General features: G+C 47.6%; 1 protein-coding gene across 2 annotated transcripts; it reads left to right on the forward strand.

Moving 5' to 3' along the window:
• The first annotated feature begins 249 nt into the window (after positions 1 to 249).
• On the forward strand, positions 250 to 20,251 carry LOC146766180 (palladin-like). Of its 2 annotated transcripts, XM_085591306.1 has the most exons (7): positions 250 to 2,232; positions 13,760 to 13,833; positions 15,096 to 15,158; positions 15,703 to 15,844; positions 16,456 to 16,479; positions 17,055 to 17,174; positions 17,773 to 20,251. In XM_085591306.1, exons 3-7 carry the CDS (start codon positions 15,096 to 15,098, stop codon positions 18,033 to 18,035), a joined length of 612 nt encoding a protein of 203 aa, XP_085447432.1. In that variant the 5' UTR covers positions 250 to 2,232; positions 13,760 to 13,833; the 3' UTR covers positions 18,036 to 20,251. The 2 variants fall into 2 exon arrangements, with proteins under 2 accessions (XP_085447432.1, XP_085447433.1); XM_085591307.1 differs by lacking the exons at positions 250 to 2,232; positions 13,760 to 13,833 and having other exon boundaries at positions 13,844 to 15,158.
• Positions 20,252 to 20,343: the final 92 nt, after the last annotated feature.

A 20,343-nucleotide genomic window follows, 5' to 3' on the forward strand; every position in this document is an offset into this window, starting at 1 on the left:
CCCCCCAGAGTCTCCCCTCTCTCACAAATGGTGATGTCCAGCTTGCAGTCACATTCCCTGCCCTGTCTGAGGCTGTCCTGGAGGAAGAGCCCAGGACAGCCCTGGCTGTCTCCAGCAATGGCCCCCAGCTCCCCCAGCCCTGCAGGTGGGTGCAGAAGCTGTCCTGGCACAGCCCTGCTCGGATCCTCCCTGGCAGCAGCCAGCCCAGCCAGGCTGCACTGCCACAGCAACCCTGGGAGCTCTCTGGGAACTCCTGCTGGGCCTGCCAGCCTGCCTGGAGCTTCCCTCTCCCAAAATTCCCAGCACTGACAAGCTCCCTCCCTATCCCCAGCTCCCCTGTGACACAAACACCAGCCTGTGCCCAGCTGCTTCACACAGGAGTGCAAAGACGAGCTGGGTTTCCTCAGGAAGTCAGAAGTTCCTGCCTGAACTCTGAATACAACAATCAGAATTAATTCAATTTTTAATCTCAAAACTACCCCAGACACCAGCTTGCCACTGAAGATACCCAGTTTCTCCACAGGGCACATCTCTTCATCTCCACAAGAATTTTTGTTACCTGCACTCATTCAGAAATCTCCCTGAAAAAAAATTAAAATTAAAATTAAGAAGTCCCGATTCATCTGCCTCAGATATAAATTGAAATGTCACTTCAGAGGCCCCTGACAAAGCAATCCAGGAAGGAGGGCCCCAGCATTTGTGGCCTTTGCACCTGCTGCTTTTCCATTTTGGGAGGGTTTAAGATGGCTGGAATAGCCAGTCTGTTCCCACCACCCCTGCATTCGAAAAGCCTCAAAAGTTCATCTGGGAATTACACCCCCAAGAGGTGAATAGTAGTTTAAATTCCTTGAGCTGGATTGCCTAGTGAGGGGATCCAAGTAAATCCCACTGATTGTGGCAGAATTTCCAGAAGAAGGGGAGAGCATCCTTACAGCACAGCCTGTTCTGGACGGCAGGACCCATCCCATCCTTGAGCCCAAATGGCCTCCACAGGATTTGCAGTGACAAAAAAATGCAGCAACAGCCTTTAGTAACAGTGCCAGGAGAGATGCTTTAGCCAAAAGTATTTTATACCTTTTCACACAGCTTCTGGGACTCGTATGAATAAAGCAGAAAAGCAACAGGAAAATTTTGAGTTTGTGCTTGCAGGAAAGCAAACTACAAGCCATGTTTTCAAACTGGGAACCTGGGGAATCCCACAAAAGGTAACTAATTATTCAATACCTCACACTGCAGGGCAGGGTTCTGCAAAGCACTGGGTTATTGCCATGGCCACAAAACTGATGAAGGCTGACGAAGCCAAGCCTGAGCAGGATAACCCCAGTCCAGCCATGGAAGGGCACTGCTGTGGGGCAGACAATAACCAATTTGTTTATAGACACTTGCAGAGCAATGGACAGCTTTGGTTGGGAATCCTGCCCTCTGTGCTTCACACAAAGCAATTCCTCCAAGGGTCTGGGGGCACAGGAACCCCCAGGACACCTGCTGCAGTGACACTGAGGGACACAGCCCTCACCTCAGAGATGCCCTCCCCGCATGACTCCTCACTGAGCAGCTCCCCTTGTGTGAAATGCAGGTGTAGAGTGGCCCTGCAGCTCTGCCATCATCACAGCATCCCTTCAGCTCCTGCAGGCTTCATTCTACCAGCTCTGCAGGGTGCTTACACCAGGCTGCACAAGCCAGTGAGACACATGCTGGCTCCACCAAGATACCTCCCTGCATTCCTCAGCATCTGGGAAGAAGCTCAGGTTTTCTTTATATCCCAAGTGAATAAGAAATTCTTTACATTCCAGGTCTCTATAAGAGAGTCCTGCTTCTAATGAAGTTTTTCTACACTTCTCTTTCAATGTAGAGAGCCACAATCGACCTGAGCTGGCATCTTTCCAGCACTCAGGGCTATTAGCATTTCAAATTATAAGCAATTACGGATCTGGCCACTGTTGTATCTCACAACACTGGACCTGTTTTGTTCCAGCTAATGGTGCCACCCTGTTGACTTTCAAACAGGCTGGAGGGAAAAAATTGCTGCAGTTTATTCCCATACAGCTGACATTCCCGCCATGCCATCACTCACAAGCAGGGATCTGAACATTAGAAATGTAACCCACCACCCCAGACAGCCTCCAGACCTCAGAGGGAGCTGCTGGAGAGGAGACTTTCCACTTCAAGACTCAGCACTGACAGAAACTGCTGGCAGCAAGAGCCCCAACACCAAACTGATGGCTTACAGAGGTAAGTAACACTTTATTTCTAGCATATTGACCATGTTCTCGGAATGTTTGATGCTTTTCAGACGTGGGGAATAGAGGCAGGGATATGATTTTCCTTTTCAGAGAGCAGCATTCCCCTTGCTGGCACACCAAGCTCTGCTCTTACCTTTAGGCTCATCAAGGGTGGTCATTTGAGCATCCTGGCAACCCAGGAGCTCCAAAGCCACAGCATCCTTGCTCAGTCCTGCTGCCTGCATTGGCATCTCTCATCCTGGCACACAGGAAGATTGTGCTTTCAAAGCAAGAGAGGACTCCCCTGCCAGCCAGGTCATCCCAGCTCCACAGCACAAGGGGTGAAGCCACGATGAGCACTGCCCTCCTGACTGTCTCAGATCATTTTTGAGGCACTCTGCAAGCAGCCAATCCACCAGTGCTTCATTTAGTGTCCTGGGCTGAGAGCAGATGAAATGGTCCCCAAAACCCTCAGCTGTGATGTGGGCTGGGTTGTGCAGCAGAGCATCTATGGAGCTCCAAAGCCTGCTCCTAAACATGGCTCATGGGCAGGGGAAAGAGAAAACAGGTAGAGGTGCCACAGGGAAGAAGAAAGTGGTCAGAAATTACAATACAACTTCGCAGTGGGTGTCTTTTCAGAGCACTGACAAGTGTCAGTAGTGCAGGTAACCAGAACCACAGCAGTGGGATTTGGATTTAGTCTTTCACCCTGTGCTCCACCTTGCAGCAGCTCAGGCTGCTCTGATTCTCTGCCAGCACAGAAGTTCACAGCCCTGTGCTACCAGAGCACATCACTGGCTGCTCTGTGCCACAGCCAAGGAGCAAGGACAGCCTGCTTGTGCCTCTGCAGCAGGGCAGCAGCAGAGGGAGACCTGGGCAGGGCTGGGCAGTGCCCTCCTCTCCTGGCCCAGCAGGGCAGGAGCCACAGCCCAGCCCCTAAGCACAATTCACACCTGGCCCTGTAGGGTTAATCCAGAGCCTTGTGAGAATGGCCAAGTGTGGATGGGAGTGTGGAGCCTCCCAGCTCCAGAGGACAAAACACTGGAGGATCAAGGATTTCCTCAGCAGATCAGGGTGTGAGGCAAACTTGAGGGCAGGACCTGCCCCTTGAAAGGAATTTAATTCCCTTTGTTTTATGACTATCTTCCTTTTCATGTTTTTCTTTTGGTTGCATTAATGACTAGGTTTGGGGTATGCAAGAACTTTGTCCCTAACACTGTTATCTCCTAGAGGAATTCCTCACTGTTATTGCAAAAAGTAGCAAGAAAATTGAGTGGTATTGTACACTACCTGAGAGAGGAACTTTGTCCAATTCCCACAAATACAATTAACAAGAACTGTAATTCACCTCAACCTCTGCTGCTAATGTAACCTATAACATTTTAAACTCATTTGCTGACCAAGTCTCTAAGCAGAAGCAAACTTTTCCTTTTTAGCAGGGAGGGCAGGCAGCCACAAAGCCCTGGCTCTCCTGTGCCTCACGTGCACACCTGCCTTTCTATTGCCATTTCCTAATTTCCAAAGATTACCCAGGGCAGGGGACAGCCCCTTGCTGGGTGCCAGGCTGCAGCACAAGCTGGAGTTCAAAGCCACCCTGACATGGCTCTACTTGTGACAACTTTCCAATGCAGCTGGGTACACATTATATTAGGCACTTCGGTTTTGAGAGACTTTCCAATAATTAAGCAATCTCAATTGCTTGTGGGACACTTGAGCTGAAGTTTGGCACATACGCTACCTCTGCCACTCTCCAAAAGACAGAAAATTAAAACCCTTCTGTAATTTTAGGGGTTTTCTACCCAGCAAGTTTGTTTTAGTTGCCAAAAAGAAGGTAATCCAAGCACACACTGAGATCACTTACTAGATGTGCTCTTGGCAATTAGCATGATGTCTAGCAAATCAACTTTTCACTGTAGAACACCTTTTCACAAGAGGGGAACGCAGGGAGTATGACCAGAAAACCTTTTCACCAGTTGCAAACACACACAGGTGAAACATGCTAGCAATGCAATGGATTACAGGGTGAGAGAAACAGGTTACACATGCCTCACTTTTCTGAAGAAATTGAATTAAAATCTGAGCTTAGGCACTGCATGTCTACAGTTACAAATTTACAGCTCTGATTTATAATGAGCCAAGTGCAAGCTAAAATCAGGCCTGTCTGCTAATGGCCTTTGGGTGGAAATGAACATATTTGCTTTAGCAATGCTCTCAGGTTGCTCGACAGGCCCAGAGTTTTGGATGACACCAGCTGCTTCCATATCAAATGCTGTCCCTGGAGTTAAAATTAGCTTGATCCTATTTCTGGGGGGGTTTTGGCTGTGCAGCGACTACCCATGGGCTGCTGGCTGTGAACAGTCAGTGCCTGGTGGGAGCCCAAATCCCTCAGCATTCATTGAAACCAACCTTTCCTCCTCCGTGGGCACGGCGAGTGGCATGTGGCACTGTCACAGGAGGTGTTTGGGACAGCTTGGATGGCACAGTCTTGATGCCTGCTGGGCAAAGATAATAACCATTAGAACTCATTTTTCATTCAAGAAACATCTGTGGAAGTTATTTAATTTTATGCAATCCTTTCTGCCAGCTCAATTTTCTGTGAAATGGCTTGGGGTTTGTAAAGTTATTTCCCTATAAAAAGCTGCCTTTGACTGTATAGTGACAGGTTAATTTAGGCAATTTGAACAATGATGGTTTGGGGAATTGGCACCTCTATTGTTTCATAGGCTACACCTTAGCTCTACACATAGGCTTTCAAACTACAGTGCTTAGCAATATCCTGATTATTTACACTTTTAAAATGTACAATTTCCGCTCCGTGTAAAGGCTTCCAGACAGGAATAGTTTTCTTTACCACATTTTACAGTGCAAGAGGTAGGACCATGCTCTGAGTTTTGTGGTAATGCTGCAGGATATGCAACAGGCTGTCCTTCCTGACTTGGTTATATGCTGCATTCTGGTTCCCAGCAGTTTTGGATAAGTACCATGAGCCCTGCTTCTGAATCAGAGCTCTTGGTGTAGACTCAAATTCTCTTTTAGATGCTGAAGCTGCTTCAGCTTCTCTGGTGAAGAAATCAGGGATAGGACCTGGGAACAAGTATTTAAGAGTCCCCAGCTCTGCCACACTGCACAGTAGCCCTCCAGCCTCTGCAAGGCCCATGCAAAGGAAAAATTATGGATAATGCCCTCTCATGTTGGCATCACTGCACCAGCTGCATCCCCTGCCCCCTCTCTGCCAGCCTCACTCCACAGCACTATCAGCCTGCTCTAGCGCCATCTGAAAGGTGCTTAGATTACTCTGCTGCTCAGGAGGCAGCAGAGGAAAGAGCTTTGCCCCAGCTTGGGCAGGAGCTGGCCAGGGACCCCATCCCCATGCTCTCCTCCCCACTCCCAGGCTGCCCAGCCCCAGCACTGCGGGTGTGGTGTGGGGGCAGCCAGGTTACACATCCCTGCTGCCCAGCAGCTGCTCCTGTGGTTCACATGCTCACCACAAACCCCCCAGCTCCTGGGGAACCCCAACACTGGTGTGTGTCTCTGGAAAGGCATTTCTGGCCAGAACCTTGCACCACAACCATGGGGACACGGGCACCACCTCTCAGCAGCCCAGACAGACAATTCTCTGACCAGTGAGCTAAAAACACCTCCTGGCATGTCAGGGAAACCAGAAACCAGAGAGCTTTAGCTAGCACTCCTCACAGCACAGGCTCAGGGGGGTCTGGGCTCCTGCTTAGTTGTGCTTGTTCAGATCTCACCCCTGACTCCTCTGTGCCTGTGGCAGGGCTGGCACTGCCTGTCTCAGGGGCTGAGCATTGCTGATGGAGCTGAGCTAGGACAGGATCTTTGGGGCAGGATTCACCGAGGGCACAGCTGCCATGGGTAGCTGGAGGACCCTGTGCCCAGTTCCCCTGGCTGGAAGGAGCCCCCATGGAGCAAGAGTGTCACTCTGGCCCTTCACTGCAGCCTCCTGCCCGTGCAGCAGCAGCACGGGCAGCTCTGGAGTCCGACGTGCACTGGGACAGCAGAGCTGACATTTCTGCAGGCTAGGGAGCTTTGCTTCATCTCTGGATCTGCCAGCTTTGATGATTTCAGGTTCAGATGGCAGCAGCATCAGACCACCAGTCAGTAACCACTTGAGGCACACCTGTGTGACAGGAGATGACAGAAGCTACAGAAGGCACGTGCTGCTTTGCATAGCACTTTAGAGAAAAATGTAATGCAGGCTCTGCAAAAGCTACCCCACATTTCTATTTGCATCTGAGTGCAATGGAGCTACTGCTGTCACTCCAGAGACATCCCATTTGAATGTGTTCCCATCTGAGGACATACTTTCCTTTTATTCCCATGCAAATGAAATCAGCTAAGTAAAATCATGATGTTTGGGGACAGAAAAGGTTCTTTCTCCATTTTGGTAATTACTACTATAGCAAAGACATCCTGTGCTACAGGATACTGTAGCAGTTGCAATTCCTGCAGCGCTGTTTACAAAAATTCCTTCTTCCGAAGGAGGGACACATGTAACAGGTGTGGTCTGGGGCCAGTGGAGATCAGAACTCGCTGCCTTCTGCAGAAAATGCAGACGTAAGGGTAGAGCCAGGGCAGCAGAGTCATCCTCGGGGCTCCGGATAGCAAAGCCGTGAGTCACAGTTACTGCCCTGATCACACAATTCCCATCTCCTAAGCCTGCCGGCATGACAGCCACCTCCTTGGAAGGTGTGCCCCTCACGGAGCACGGGGCAGGACAGGCTTCTCGCCCTCCTCTCTGGCCCTGTTAACTTAATCCTCCCCTGACGGGCAGCAGAGCCGTCACCGGGCCGCGGCGGGGCGGTCAGCCCGCCCTGCCTGAGCCGCGCACGGCACACCTCTACCTTAAAAAAAATAAAAGACCGTGAGTTTTTCTATTATGGCTGAGGCTCTGCTTCATCAGACATCGTGTGGGAACGGGGACAACACCCTGCAGCAGTGTGCAGGGAAAGGCAGAGCCGGGATGGGAGTGATGCCCTCCCCAGGCACGGGCGCTGTGCGGGAGGAGCCGATGGATGCTCCCGGGACCGGGGCTCAGAGCTGGACCCGAACAGGGCAGCCCAGCCCTGCCCCAGGGCACCAGCTCAGCACTGAGCTCCTAGGGAGCAGGAATCCTGGAGATTGTGAGATGTGCGTGTTCCCTCACAGGAAAGAATTTCGTCTAACTTTGTTACAGCATCCTAACCGCAGAGACAGCATTTACAGGTTCTTGAAACAACATTCTTTCCATGGCACTGAATGGTCCATAGGATTCACATAAGGGACCCTCAACTTCCACCAACACAGCCTCTGGGATGTGCCATGGGAATGCCAAAGACACAGCACAGGGCAGTAGGCACAGGATGCCCAGAGACTCCCCAAATGCTGCTGCCTGTATTCACAGCTGCACATCCTCTGCAGGTCACAGCCACGGGCACCAGAGCCTTCATCCCAGGGCCTGCAGGCTTCCCTTGTCAGGCAGTCTGGGCTCAGAATCCTTCTACATCTCTGTAATGCTCTGGCAAGCAATGAAGTGGAGCAGGGTTGGGTTTTTTATAGGGAAGAAAGGAAGGAAATTAGCAGGATTTCTGTTTGACACAAATATACTTTAACAAGCATGGAGCTTCATGACTTCAAGTGGAAGCTTAGCATCTCTTAAAATAAGCTCAAGGCGTCTTTTAATGTCGGTGCTTAAAAGGGATTTAGTCACTTGGTTCTAGGAACTCCAGCTCAACTCAAGTGTCCAGTATCTATTGGCAGTTCAGCTGTTACCCAAATAAGGGGAGGGAAAGCCAGGATTTTCCAACCCCGAGAAACAGCTGTGCTCAGAAAAGGCATGCAATACAAGGGATAAAATTAATTCCCCCTCAGCCCTGGTGTGGGAGCCGCTCCCAGCTGGATGAAGGGCTCGTCCCTCCCAGCGTGTCCCTCTCGCTAGGCGGCCCCCGAGCCCCGCCAGGGACCCTGCTCTGCCCCTGGCACCTCCAGGCAACCAGAAGGAGATTTGAACACAGAGATATTGAGGCCCCATCTCTTCACACTGCACTTGCAGTGGGACATGTGCCTGTGAGGACAAGCACCCTGAGTATGTGCACACCTGCACCAAGAGCCCACAGGCTTCACGGCCACGTGAGCCACACACTGGCTGTGTTTGTTCACCATCTCATCAGGGATGTGCCTTAAGTAGTTCCAAAATTAAGCTTTCCACTGTGCTCTTTCCTACATTAAGGCTACTGTTGCTCAAATGCCATTACATTCTGAGAGCTGATGCTCTTTTCTTTGCATCACTTACTCTGTAAAATGGACAAACCCAACTAAAACTTAGCAGTGTCTGTGAAGCATGAAACGCAGTACACTCATTCCTGCTGCCATGCTGGTCTCCATGCTTGACACAACTTTTGAGATGCAAATCTCCAACCTGCTTCATGGCAGGCATTAAAAGCTGAATTCACAGAAAACGAGCCTCTGAAATTGTGCTCTTCGGTGCTACCTGTTCTGAAAATATGCCAAAAATAAAAGAGGTATTTGAAACATACTCAGCTGCATTTCTACGATTTAGAAAGACTCTCAGCAAGCTTCACATCCAACCAGGATTCTGCAGTTTCTGTGAATACCTTATCAATGGCTACCATAACCTCTTTCAGCTATTTGATTATTTTTAGAATATCCCAGCTGACACAAACCTGCCCCACTCCCCATCTGAAGAGCAGTGATTTTAAGAAATTGTTCCACAAATCACAACTGTCTCTGCAGTCCGACTGATCTTCTTAGGATTCTTGGAGTGTAGAAAGAGAAGCAAATAAAATCACTCTTTCTCACTTCCTACAGAAGTCTCATTATTCACACCCCAGGAGCAACAGAGAAGCCACTTTATAATCACACATTCACACCACTAAGGAACTCACAACAAGAGAGCTCACTACTCAAGTGGTGACAATTTCCCTGTTTAGCCATATGGCACAGAAGAAATTCAGCTCCAGACAGAGCTTTCTGCAGCCACTGCCACTGGGAGAGCCTCGTTCTTTGCAGACCTACTGATTTCTCTGTTAAGCCCTACAGAGTAGTGCCACAAGATACCCAAGTGTCTGGCACACACTCCCAAAGCTTGAGCACCTCTGTAACAATGAGTAGCACCATCAGGTACATGCAGATGGTTTGCAGAATGCATCATTTCCAAAGTGATTGGAAGTTGTTATCCTGTGTATCTATTCAAGCAGCTTTTAAAATAAAAGACAAGCTGGTACATTAGTGTGATGATGCAGTCTAGCTCTGCCTCACCCCCTAAGTGTAAATTTTTAAATGTACTCCTCCCCTCTACACACACTCTTTGCAATGCAGTATATTTCAGATCCAGCAGATGCTCATCTTGTTCCTAAAACAGATTTAATGTGTTTTCCATGATCTAAACACCTGGCAAAAAGGGCTCCATGCAGATTTAATACTTTCCTAGCCCAGTGTTAAATTTGTCCTAGTGTTGCATATAGCATAATTCTGCAGCCATGTCAGCTATTCAGGTAATGCCAGAATGTCGTCATTACAGTTTGTGTCAACAGCATGATCTGGATGTACCTTGTAATCATTCTGGTGTTGGGTTGCAAAGGTCCTTGGACTCTTCATTTGGCTAAGTCTAATTCTGTCCACTTCACAAAGATCTAGAGTTACACTAAGTAAAGGTTGACATTTACATGAGACACCAGGACTGCTAGAATGACTCACCAAGGTAAAACCTTGGCTAGATATTCTTTCAAGGGTGTAAATTGTAGGGTGATGACTTTTCACAGACTTGTAACATCACAGAATGGCTTGGGTTGGAAAGGATTTTAAAAACCACCTCCTTCCAACACCCTTGCCATGGGCAGGAACACCTTCCATATCCCAGATTGCCCCAAGCTTCATCCAGACTGGCCTTGAACACTTCAGGGATGGAGCAGCCATAGCTGCTCTGGGAGCCTGTGCCAGGGCCTCACCATCCTCAAGGGAACAAGTTCTGCTAACCTGCTGTAGAAAACCTCTCTGCTTAGCAAGGGAAACACAGGCAGAGGGGCAGGTCACACACAGAGCTCCTCAGGATGTGGGATCAGGGTCTCAGAAGTCTGAGAACTGATAGTTACAGAAAGCCTGGAGCATCCTCATAAGGAAAAGGAGATGCACCAAAGAGAAAACAGATACCTCAGAGTGACCTTCCAGTGTTTTCTTGGAAGCTGAATGACCTCCTCTCATTTTTACTGCTGAGCTGGAGAACCACACGAACAGGACAGCTTTGGCCTCCTACAGAAGCCCACTATTTCAACCACGTGAAACCAATTAGTAGTGGCAGAGCTTGTCAGCATTGCAGCCAGTGCCCAAATGCTCTCAGGACAATTACTCTCCCAAATATACTCTGCCCTTTAAAGCAGCACCAGCCATCGTCTTCAGCAGGCTTGAAAGTCTCCTGGTTTACTAAATATCCTCAGCCCAGGTCATTAGGTCTCAATCAAAACCAGGGAATTCAGACTAAAGCTGTGATGGTCCCAGCACTGAAGCTCATAAGCCTTTTATCAGTTCCCATGAACTCTCCTTTACCTAAATCTAATATTAACAGTGAGAGCATCCAACACACTCATGAGAAGCAAACTGTGAAACTGAGGGACCACACAAGAGGAGGTGAGAACAGAGCATCTAACATGGGCCATGTGTGTGAAGGCTGAGTTTGTCTGCAAACAGAGGTGCTGCCAGCAACGTGGATTTCAAGGATGGCTTCTGCCTTCTTCACCTACAGCAGCCAAGAACAAACAGAATTCCCAGTGATGGGGTCTTCACTCGGCTGAACTGACAGGATCTGCTCTGATGAGAGGTTAACCCAGCCTTTCCCAAGCACTGGCAGCTGCAGCAGCCCATGTAGAGCTGCCTGTATTTGCTGTGGGAACACTGACTGCCTGGTGTGTCACAAGGCATCAGGCCAGGCACACTTACAGCCACCATCCCTTGGCCATGGGCTCTGCCACGTCAGGAGGTCTTAGCAGCAATCATCGCGTCGAGGAACTAATGCCATGCAACTGAGTAACTGTCTTGAGCACAAATTCATAAGCTGCTGCTATTCCTGCTTAGTGCTAAAGTTCAGTGCCTCTTTCATCATGCTGGAAACTTGTCAGGAGCTGCTCTTATTCAGTTCAGTAGAGCAACCTGTCTCCAAGACCGTGCTCCTCACGCCAGATGCAGTGAGTATCCTCCTGCAGGACCTCACTGTGCTGTGGTCCTACACCACAGGTGGCCACAGTCCCTCTGACAGGGGAGCCTCTGTTTCTGTGCATGTTATGTGTGAGTCCAGACTGATCATTGACTTGGAAACAGGGTGGGACATGAAGAGTGATAGCAGTTCTGAGGATAATGAAGTCTTTTGTTGTGCAGAAAAAGAAGGGGCAATGATCCTCCAATGCAGTTTTGTTAATGGTGTCTTTAAAGAGGGTCCCACACACCTTTAAAACAGATATATCAGTCCAGGAACTCCTTTCACAATCTGAACATGTCTGATTTTTCATCACCCTTTTTCTTTGGAGGCAAAATAGAAAAAACACAAATCATCCAATATTCCAGGTCCTGAAAACTCACTATGCCAACTGTTACCTGATAGACTGGAAGGCAGCACTGCAACCAGCACCACGGGAATCTGTGGTGGAGTCCAGCCAGGACTGGTTTGCAGTGGGAACCCAAGACAACTGAAAAACATTCCCAGGCCCTGCTTCCTCATCCAAGGGTTTGGGATTATCCAGCAGCCCTTGCATCACAGCACAGCCCTGTTGATGGCCTCATGGTATAACCTTGGACCAGAGCCATCCTTGAACTGCTTGAGACATTTATAAATCAAGAGCAACAGCTTGAAATATGAAAGCCATGGGTGGTCCAAGCCATGGGTAACTGTGCCTGGGCCCTCAGGGCTCAGTGACACATTGCAGGTGTGAACGAGGCACACAAGGAAATGTTCTTATTTTAACCAGGCAAATCCAACTAGACTGCAAAATATCCATGACAGTAATTGGGTGTTACTGTTACGGAGAGTGCCAGAAAGCAGAAGAGAAAGAGAACAGATCTCAAGTAAATTATTTGCACCAAAGAGCTATGCAAAACCTCTGAGGAATTCAGACACGTACATTGATTTTTTTTTGATAAAACGGGTTATTTGTAGCCTACTGACCTCTTCAAGGTAACTGGATCCCACTCTGCTGAGGTGTCTCTGTCTCTCTACACCAGGTACCCACCTAAACTCCACCAATATGGCTCCCAGACAGGGTGACAGTCACCTAAAAAATCTCAAATTTGCATTACCTTACATAATGTCTAACAAAGACTGTAAGTGCAAAACTCTACCATGTGAGATCGACAAGGGTAAGATCCAACCCTGAAGTAAGACCCAGCCTTTCTGACTTACAGCACTGTGGGTGTGCAGAAAACAGCTGCAACCTTAAAGAGACTTAAGGTGCCAAACCATGACCTCTCACATCTGGTTCTTCACAGGCAGAACTGCCACACAGGCAGGGGCTCAGGCAAGGAGCTCATAGGGGAACACTACAGTGGCTTTAGCAACTGAGCATTCAACAGCTCTGCAAACATCTGCCAACACCTTCAGGTGCTGCCTGCACAGGCTCAGGCACAGACAGGCCTTGGCTGTATGTGACATCAGCTACAAGACAACAGCCAATTTGATGCCACAGGCACCAAGAGAGGGTTGAGGCTGCCCTAAAGGATGGGGAATGCAAATCCAGGGCCCGTTTCTGCAGATTGCATCACAGCAGAGAGAAGCAGGGGACCTCCATGGCTCCTGCAGCCAGCAGAACATCAGTTCAGGCGTGTCCATGTCTTCTGCTGGCAAACCAGGCTCTGTTCCTTCCCCACAGGCACAGGAGCACTGTCACCGTGTGTCACACGTGCTGCTGTCCCTCAGCAGGGCCACAGTTCTGAGGCTCACTCCAGAAGCAGAGTGTGTGACAGCAGCACTGCTGCTGTTCCTGCAGGGCTGGCCTTTCTCCTGGAGCAGGTAGCCCCAGGAGAGGTAGGGTTGGCATCCTGTGGTACACCAGCAAGAACAATCCCTCCTGCTATAGCAAAAGAGAAGCAAATATGAAACCTGTAAACCTTTAATTACCATGGTGAGCTATTAAAATCTCAATAACTACTTTTTCTGTGTCAACCCAGTACATTACAGTCTTTGTGCAGAGGAAAATAGCAGCTGGTTTATGAGGTTCCATTTTCACTTTCACTAAAGTAACAAGGGTTTTTTAGACTTTCCCATCCAAATACAGAAAAACCCTAGTTCCAGCATGAAGCCAGGTTTCACATGTAACTTGGGTCTTTTATAGAGGTCTGTATCAATAATCTTGTTAAAGTGTCTCCATGTTCTGGTGGTGATCTGAGCCTACTCTCAAATACTTGGGATGCTTCCATTTCCTCTGGCACCTCTGTGTGACCCCAACCAGCCTATGTTCAGTTCACAAAACAGTCATTGCCATGTTCTAGGGAAAAGGAGATGGTTCTAAACACACACTGCTTTATGTTTGTCTCTGCAGGTTCTTGGGGGAAATCCAAAGACTAAACCTCCCTGCAAGTCTCAGCATCCTGTCAGGGCCAGAGGAATGTCACAGTAAGTGATCCAACTATTATTGGATCAAGTATACTCAGCCTCCTAAAGCCTCTGTCTTCATCCTGCCCTGTTTTTATCCAAAGCAGAGGGCCACCAGTGTTTTTCTGTCCATTGGTTCCTCAGCCAGAGCAGTCTCTCACAACCACTCAGTTGACCAGAGTTACACCACTTTAATTCAGCCCTATCTACTGACACTCAAAGAGCAGCTTACACATGTTTTAAATTATTATTTGCATCATTCTAGAAATATTTTGCAAGGATCAGTTCAGGCTCATTTTTAGCAAGCGTCTAAGAGGCAAGGGTCAGCAGGGATATCAAGGTCTGGACCTTAAGCTCTGGAAAAAGGCTCTCTGGCTTGGAACATTTCCTAGTCAGAATTGCCAAGAACTGATGGAGCAGGTGACAGGGCTGGGAATGCCCTAGGGGCTGCCACAGTTATACTTCAAAGATTCACTTCAGAACAGAGAGCTGGTTTAGAGCACATATGTGGCCAAGAGCTGGGAATGTCAGAACACCTAGAGACAGATTCACATCTTAACCTAGGCTGGGAGGAAAAGAGATGAAAACATGGGTTATTTCACAGATAAGGTTATAAAAAAATGCCAGTGCCTCATCAAAACAAAACCAAGAACTTCAGTTGCATATTTATATGCAAGACACATGGTTCCAAAGCTAAATGAGACAGAGATGAGTGCACATCAACACTCCACCATGGAACAAGGACATATCTGGCACTGAAAATATTTGATAATCTCAAAACTGCCTTAATCAGAAGCTCTACTGGAACTTCTGCAACAGCTGAACTTTAACAGAGGATGTCAGTACAGCAGAAAATCCTGATCATTTCTCTACATTCAGCCTCACTGCAGCAACCACAGACATGACACTAGCCAGGGAGTGCCAGACCTGGGGCCAGCTAAACCAGGTCAGGGTCTCTGTAGAAGGGGACAGTTACTGGAAGCAGCAGCACTAATCTTTACACAGAGACTGCAAGATGTGGGCAATTAATTGGCTTAAAGCTCTGAGCAACATTTACTGGATATCAGCTCCTCTTCCCACTATCTTGGTGTCTGCAGCCAGGGAGTTGTTGCCTCTGGAAGCACCTGAGTGGAGGAGACTGGGGTATTTATTAGTCAGGAACATGAACAATAGATAAAACACTCTGAATCTTCTTCTCCTTCAAAGGAAAGTGCCAGCAACACAGCCAGGTTTCTGCATGTGAAAAATTCAATCTATAAAAATACCTTTTCTTTGCCATCTAGATGCAGAGTCCCTCACTGAGCCTATCTGGGTCTGCCTATGGAACCACACCTGTGTTTACAAAGGTAAAAAGCACAAGTTGTCTGAAGAACACAGCCCATCCTGCAACTACCAGCATTAGATTTTGCATTTTCTTGTTCCAACAGAAGGTATTTCTAGTCTGGAATATTGGTCCATTTACAATTCTAGAAAGCTAGCATACTTCGTTAGTGATGCTATCAAACTAACATCTTAATTGGTAAACGATCCAGACAGAACCACTTACAGGAATTAATCTCATTTACTTCCTGCAAAGGAGGCTGAAGTGGAAACCTCACATTGTAACCACTCTTATTATGTTGCATCCAGTGGGATAGAAGTTTTTTTACCTGCACTTGTGTCTTCATTTAAATGCACAAGTAAGGCTTTAATGAGTGTTGGTCTTCTGGTGAAAAAAATTTCCACTCACAACCCACTGCAAGTGCACTTAGTATTCAGACAACTATTATAAGCAAAATGAAAATACAGGTGAGATCACCTTCCTCCCTGAAGGGTGTATCATTTCCTAATAAATGCTTCATTGGGGAAATACTTATATCAGGCATTTAACACAAATGTTTTCTCCTTCAGGGTCTACAGAACATAAGAGCCACCAAGGGTCAGTTGGTGGTGTTTGAGTGTCGCGTTCACTCCACACCCACCCTGCAGGTTCACTGGTACAGGGAATATGATCAGATCGTGGATTCCGCCGACTTCCGAATCCTGCGGAAAAGTAGGTGCTGCTGCAGCTGTTGGGAGCACAGATATTCTCCTGGGACAGGGACAAGACAGGAATGAGAACTGCTGTAAAAATGGGGAGATCGCTCACAGAAGCAGAGTTAAGTTTCCAGTATCAGATGGCCCCAGGTCATGGCTGCTGCACAGTCTGCACTTCCTCTGGGTCAGGCACAACAGGGGAAGATTCCAGGCTGTTAATTATTAATGACAGCCCCACTGAGCCATGGAGGCATTGCTACCATGTACTAGAACTGCTGATGAATTCAGCGGGAAAAAAAAGCATAACCTCATTTCAAACTATTTCTTATACTCCGAGGCATGAGGTCAGAGCTCCAGAGGGCCAAACCCACAGCAACCAGCTCCAAAAGCAGTGGAGCTCTTTGTGTATCACCTCAGTGGAAGGTGTTTGTACCACCAGGCTCCCCAGCCACACCTGAGCTTTCTCTGCCCACGTGCTGTTAGTTGTGATGGACAGAAAGGGAGATGGTTTCCTTGGAACCAGGGTGACAGCTGATGTGGGAAAGAGAGTGAAGGCTGAAGGGTTTGGGGTTTTTTTCCATTCTGACATTTTAATAATTTAAATTCTTTCTCTCTTATCTTGGGCAGAGGCTTGTTCATCAGCAGTTCCTGGTAAGTACACTGTGCATTTTGTGTTAGACTCCTCACGACACTTGGTATTTTCTACCTCATTCAAAATAAAACAACAATGTCCAAAGGTAGCCAAAAGACAACAGTCAGTCAGGCCAAGAGCTTTCACGTCCTTAATTTTGCTGCAACCACCCGAAAAGCCCTGATATTTTCCACAACACTTGGGAAAAGGTATAAATCCTTTCACATTCAGCCAATGAAGAGTACCCTATGCTAAGAGAAAGCATATCTACCATTCTGACCTATGTAATATTTTAAACTTGTGCAAGATAAGACAGAATTTAGAAAAAAAGAAAAAACAAAACCACCAAGAAACAAACAAAAACAACTAAACAAAACACCCACCACAAAAAATGTGCTTTGTTTCATTAACGTCACAGGAAGAGTCTTCCTTAATCTTGCTGTTTAATATGACTTCCAATGCCCTCTACATCACTTTTTTGTACTTTATTAGTGCCAATCCCCATCACTAAGTAAAGAATCTTATAAAGAGCAGTTGCTACAGGTTAACATTTGCCTCTTGTGCTACAACATCATGCCCAAATCTCTTATTTCAGAGGAGGTCTGCACCTTGGTTATTACAGAAGCTTTTCCAGAAGACTCTGGAATATTTAAATGTGTTGCTGAAAATGAATTTGGGTCTGCAGCGTCCAGTGCACATCTCTCTGTTTCCCCAGGTAAGCACATGGATTTGTGTGTTGAGCAAGTAAGCACAAAAGATTTTGCTGCTGCTCAACATCAGGCAGAATCACAGATATTTCCCAAGCAGAAGCCAGAACCAAACAATTCTGTAGGCTCAAGAGAAGAGAAATGCCCAAAACATGCAGTCTGCTTGGGTACCTCTCAAAGCTGGATGCAAGTTTTTCTGTGTTTCTGCTTTTGGTCTTCTTCTTCCTGGGTTAAGGATGACAGGGTGGGGATGTTCTTCCCTCTCTCAGAGGAGTCTCACCCCTGAGCTTCATCCCTCCAGGGATTCCAGCTTGGCCCAACACATTGGCTGTGTCTATAGCTTTTTAATGGTAGCACCTGGCCTGTTTGGCTCATGCTGTAAGCCACCTGCAACCAGAACAGTGCCTGGCATGTACCCAGAGCTCACCAGCCCTGCCAGAAGTCAGGTTTGGGCTCATGCAGCTGTGCGGGTTTCAGTCTGTGCAGTGCAGAATGAGCCTCATCCTCCTGCTCAGACATTGTAGTTTCCCATCCTCTGTTACTGCAGTGCTGTGCTGCTGAGCCACCACTGCTCCCTGCCTGACATGGGGACAATTCTACTTCCAGGAGCTAAAGAGCTGGACAGCTTCGGAGGGGCTGCCCCCAGGCCAGCCGTGCAGGTCACCATGAAGAAACCCACCTTCCCCAGGAGCAGCCAAGCAGGAGCCAAGGACCGTGGAGCAGCTGCTCTGCCATCCTACAGCCCAGAGAGCCCCGGGCTGGGCACTCGAGCAGCAGCCTCCAGCTTTGGCCAGAAGAACCCCAAGAGCCAAGCTGAAGATTTCCACGGAGCTTATGAGAATTCACCTCCGGCTTCTCCTCTGCGGTAAGACAGAGAGAAAATCACATCCCTGGGCCAGCTTTTTACAGCACTTAAGGCATGAACTGTCCAGAGACCCCAGCTGCACACTCCAGTGGCCTCACCCTGACAGGGATCGGGCACAGGCAGTAGCCTGAGCTGTTTGCCTGGGTGACAATGACAAGGTGCAGCACCAGCCTGGCAGGTCACAGAACAGGCTCCGTTTGACCAAGTGTGTCACCAACTAAAGCACCAGGGAAGGCCCTGAAGTAATTTGCAGGAGTCCCTGTCTGTGACTAACCCAAAAGCATCACTCCAAATAATTGTCCTCTAGGAGACCTTTGGCTCCACAGCAGACCATGAGGCAAAGATCACAGTGCCTGGGAAATCTCCAGGTACAATTCTGTTGCCACCACCTTCCTTGGTGGCCTTGGCCAAGTGGCATCACCTCATGTTTCTGTTTCCTATTCTGAAAGACAGCAATAACTTGAGATCCTGTAAGTGTGGTGCAGACAGGACCTGCAAAGCCCTCTGTGGAGGAAGAGCACTGAACTAGTGACCCACTGGATAGAAGGAAAGCTGTCCCATGCCATGGCAGGGACACTCTCCACTCAGGAGAAGGAGATCTTCCCCCAGTAATTAAGTATTCCATTTTATAACAAGACTTAATCCAATTTCCATCCCAAACGCAGTTCTCAAGTCACTGTATGCATGTTGCATTACCAGTTATCCTGTTTGATTGCTCCGGAGAAACAAATCAGGTTAGAATGCATAGATTGGTGACATCATCCCCATTCCTGGAGGGTTTCTCAGGGGTTTGTAGACATAATGATGACAATCCAACCATCCAAACCCAGCAGAGGATTCCGTCAGTCTTGTTAAGGACAGGGAGAGCTACATGGGGGCAGAGGTGTGCCTGCCCTCCCAGCTGAGTGCCAGCATGCAGCTGCAGTGCTCCTGTTACAGACTCTGCAAACGGCTGTCCCTGACAGAAACCATCCCCTGCCTTAGAGATTATTTTTGGATGTACTCAGCCATTTTAACAATTCTGAACAGCCTCCTTCAAATTTTACCACAGGAGAGATCATATTTCCATATAGATGGCTCCATGCAGGAGAGTTACATTTTTGCTAAATCACTGAGTAAAAATGGTTTTGCTTCAACAACCAGCATGCAGATCATTAAGAGGAAGTTCTCACTTTGGCTTCAAGCCCTTCTATGAAATCCAGGCTTGCTCCAGCTGGGACGCTAAGCAGACCCTAATGCATAAAGGGATTTACCACGCCACCAAAATCAGCTATATAATAGCTTTTTAAAATGTAGGTTATGTCTGTGTGTGTACATATATACATATATATATATATAAACAAAAACATTAATTAGTCCAGACTTTGGATGGACACATCTCAAAACACAAAGAGAAACTATAAAATTTCTTGATCTGCCCATCTATAAGAATTTAAATACCTTTAAATCCCACAGACAGACTGCCAGGTCCTTTGAAACATCATTATGAATGTGACTCAGCATTGTAAATGTTGCTGTTACCTCAAACTCAGCAATCATGGCTAATGGCTGGCTGTAAAATAACTGCCTTGTTAGTCAGATTTAGTGTATAATTCCCTCATGTAGTGTATGTGGTTGCAACTGTATTACCAAAGGCAAATACCAACAAAGGCAGTGATGACAGAACAAAGCCAGGAATAACTATAAAATGAATGAAATCCTTGTGCCCGTATTCTCCCAATTATTGCCTAGCAACAGGCACTCCACAAAAGCCAGAAAATACAATTCAACAAGACTGTCACTACCAGCTACTCCTTTCTGAGCCCTTTACACCTGCAGCTTACAGTGTCCTCAACAGCCTTGAAGCAGAATAAAACCATTGTTGATTACTAACTTCATTAAAGAAATTCAATCCAAGCAAAAGAAGAAGCTTCAAGCACTGATATACTGCCAGGTATTTTAGGTAGCTTTTAAGTGTCTTAATTAATAAGCAACAGATCCTTAACTCTTCTTCTAGACACTTTTTGCTATATGACTCAAGCAGTGAGGAGAAAGAACCCAATCAGAAGCAGCAGGGCACCATTCTTAGAGAGTAAACTGAAGCAGGACAGAAAAGCTGATTTCTGACACCTCGCAGTGCTGGTCACAGTACTATTAAGTTACTTGGCGCAGGAGATGAGATTTATTCCTCTGCCTTCACCAGTTCAGCTTCCAGTTCTTTCACCTTTTTTCCTACCTTCTGGAAGTCACGCTTTCCTGTTCCTTCTCTTTCACACAAGCTGTCCCGGTCGTGTCCATTCTTAAGTGTGTAAAACTCTCCTTAAATTGATGCC

This window comes from Lonchura striata, chromosome 13, assembly GCF_050655825.1.
Source record: "Lonchura striata isolate lonStrDom1 chromosome 13, ASM5065582v1, whole genome shotgun sequence".
Taxonomy (NCBI): Eukaryota; Metazoa; Chordata; class Aves; order Passeriformes; family Estrildidae; genus Lonchura; species Lonchura striata.

What these genes read in the sequence shown, in the direction of transcription:
- LOC146766180 (XM_085591306.1), top strand. Translation starts at nt 15,096, where the DNA reads ATGCAGAGTCCCTCACTGAGCCTATCTGGGTCTGCCTATGGAACCACA. An exon ending in CCACACCTGTGTTTACAAAG is followed by an intron (nt 15,159 to 15,702) that starts GTAAAAAGCACA and finishes TTTCTCCTTCAG; the next exon opens with GGTCTACAGAACATAAGAGC. An exon ending in CTTCCGAATCCTGCGGAAAA is followed by an intron (nt 15,845 to 16,455) that starts GTAGGTGCTGCT and finishes TATCTTGGGCAG; the next exon opens with AGGCTTGTTCATCAGCAGTT.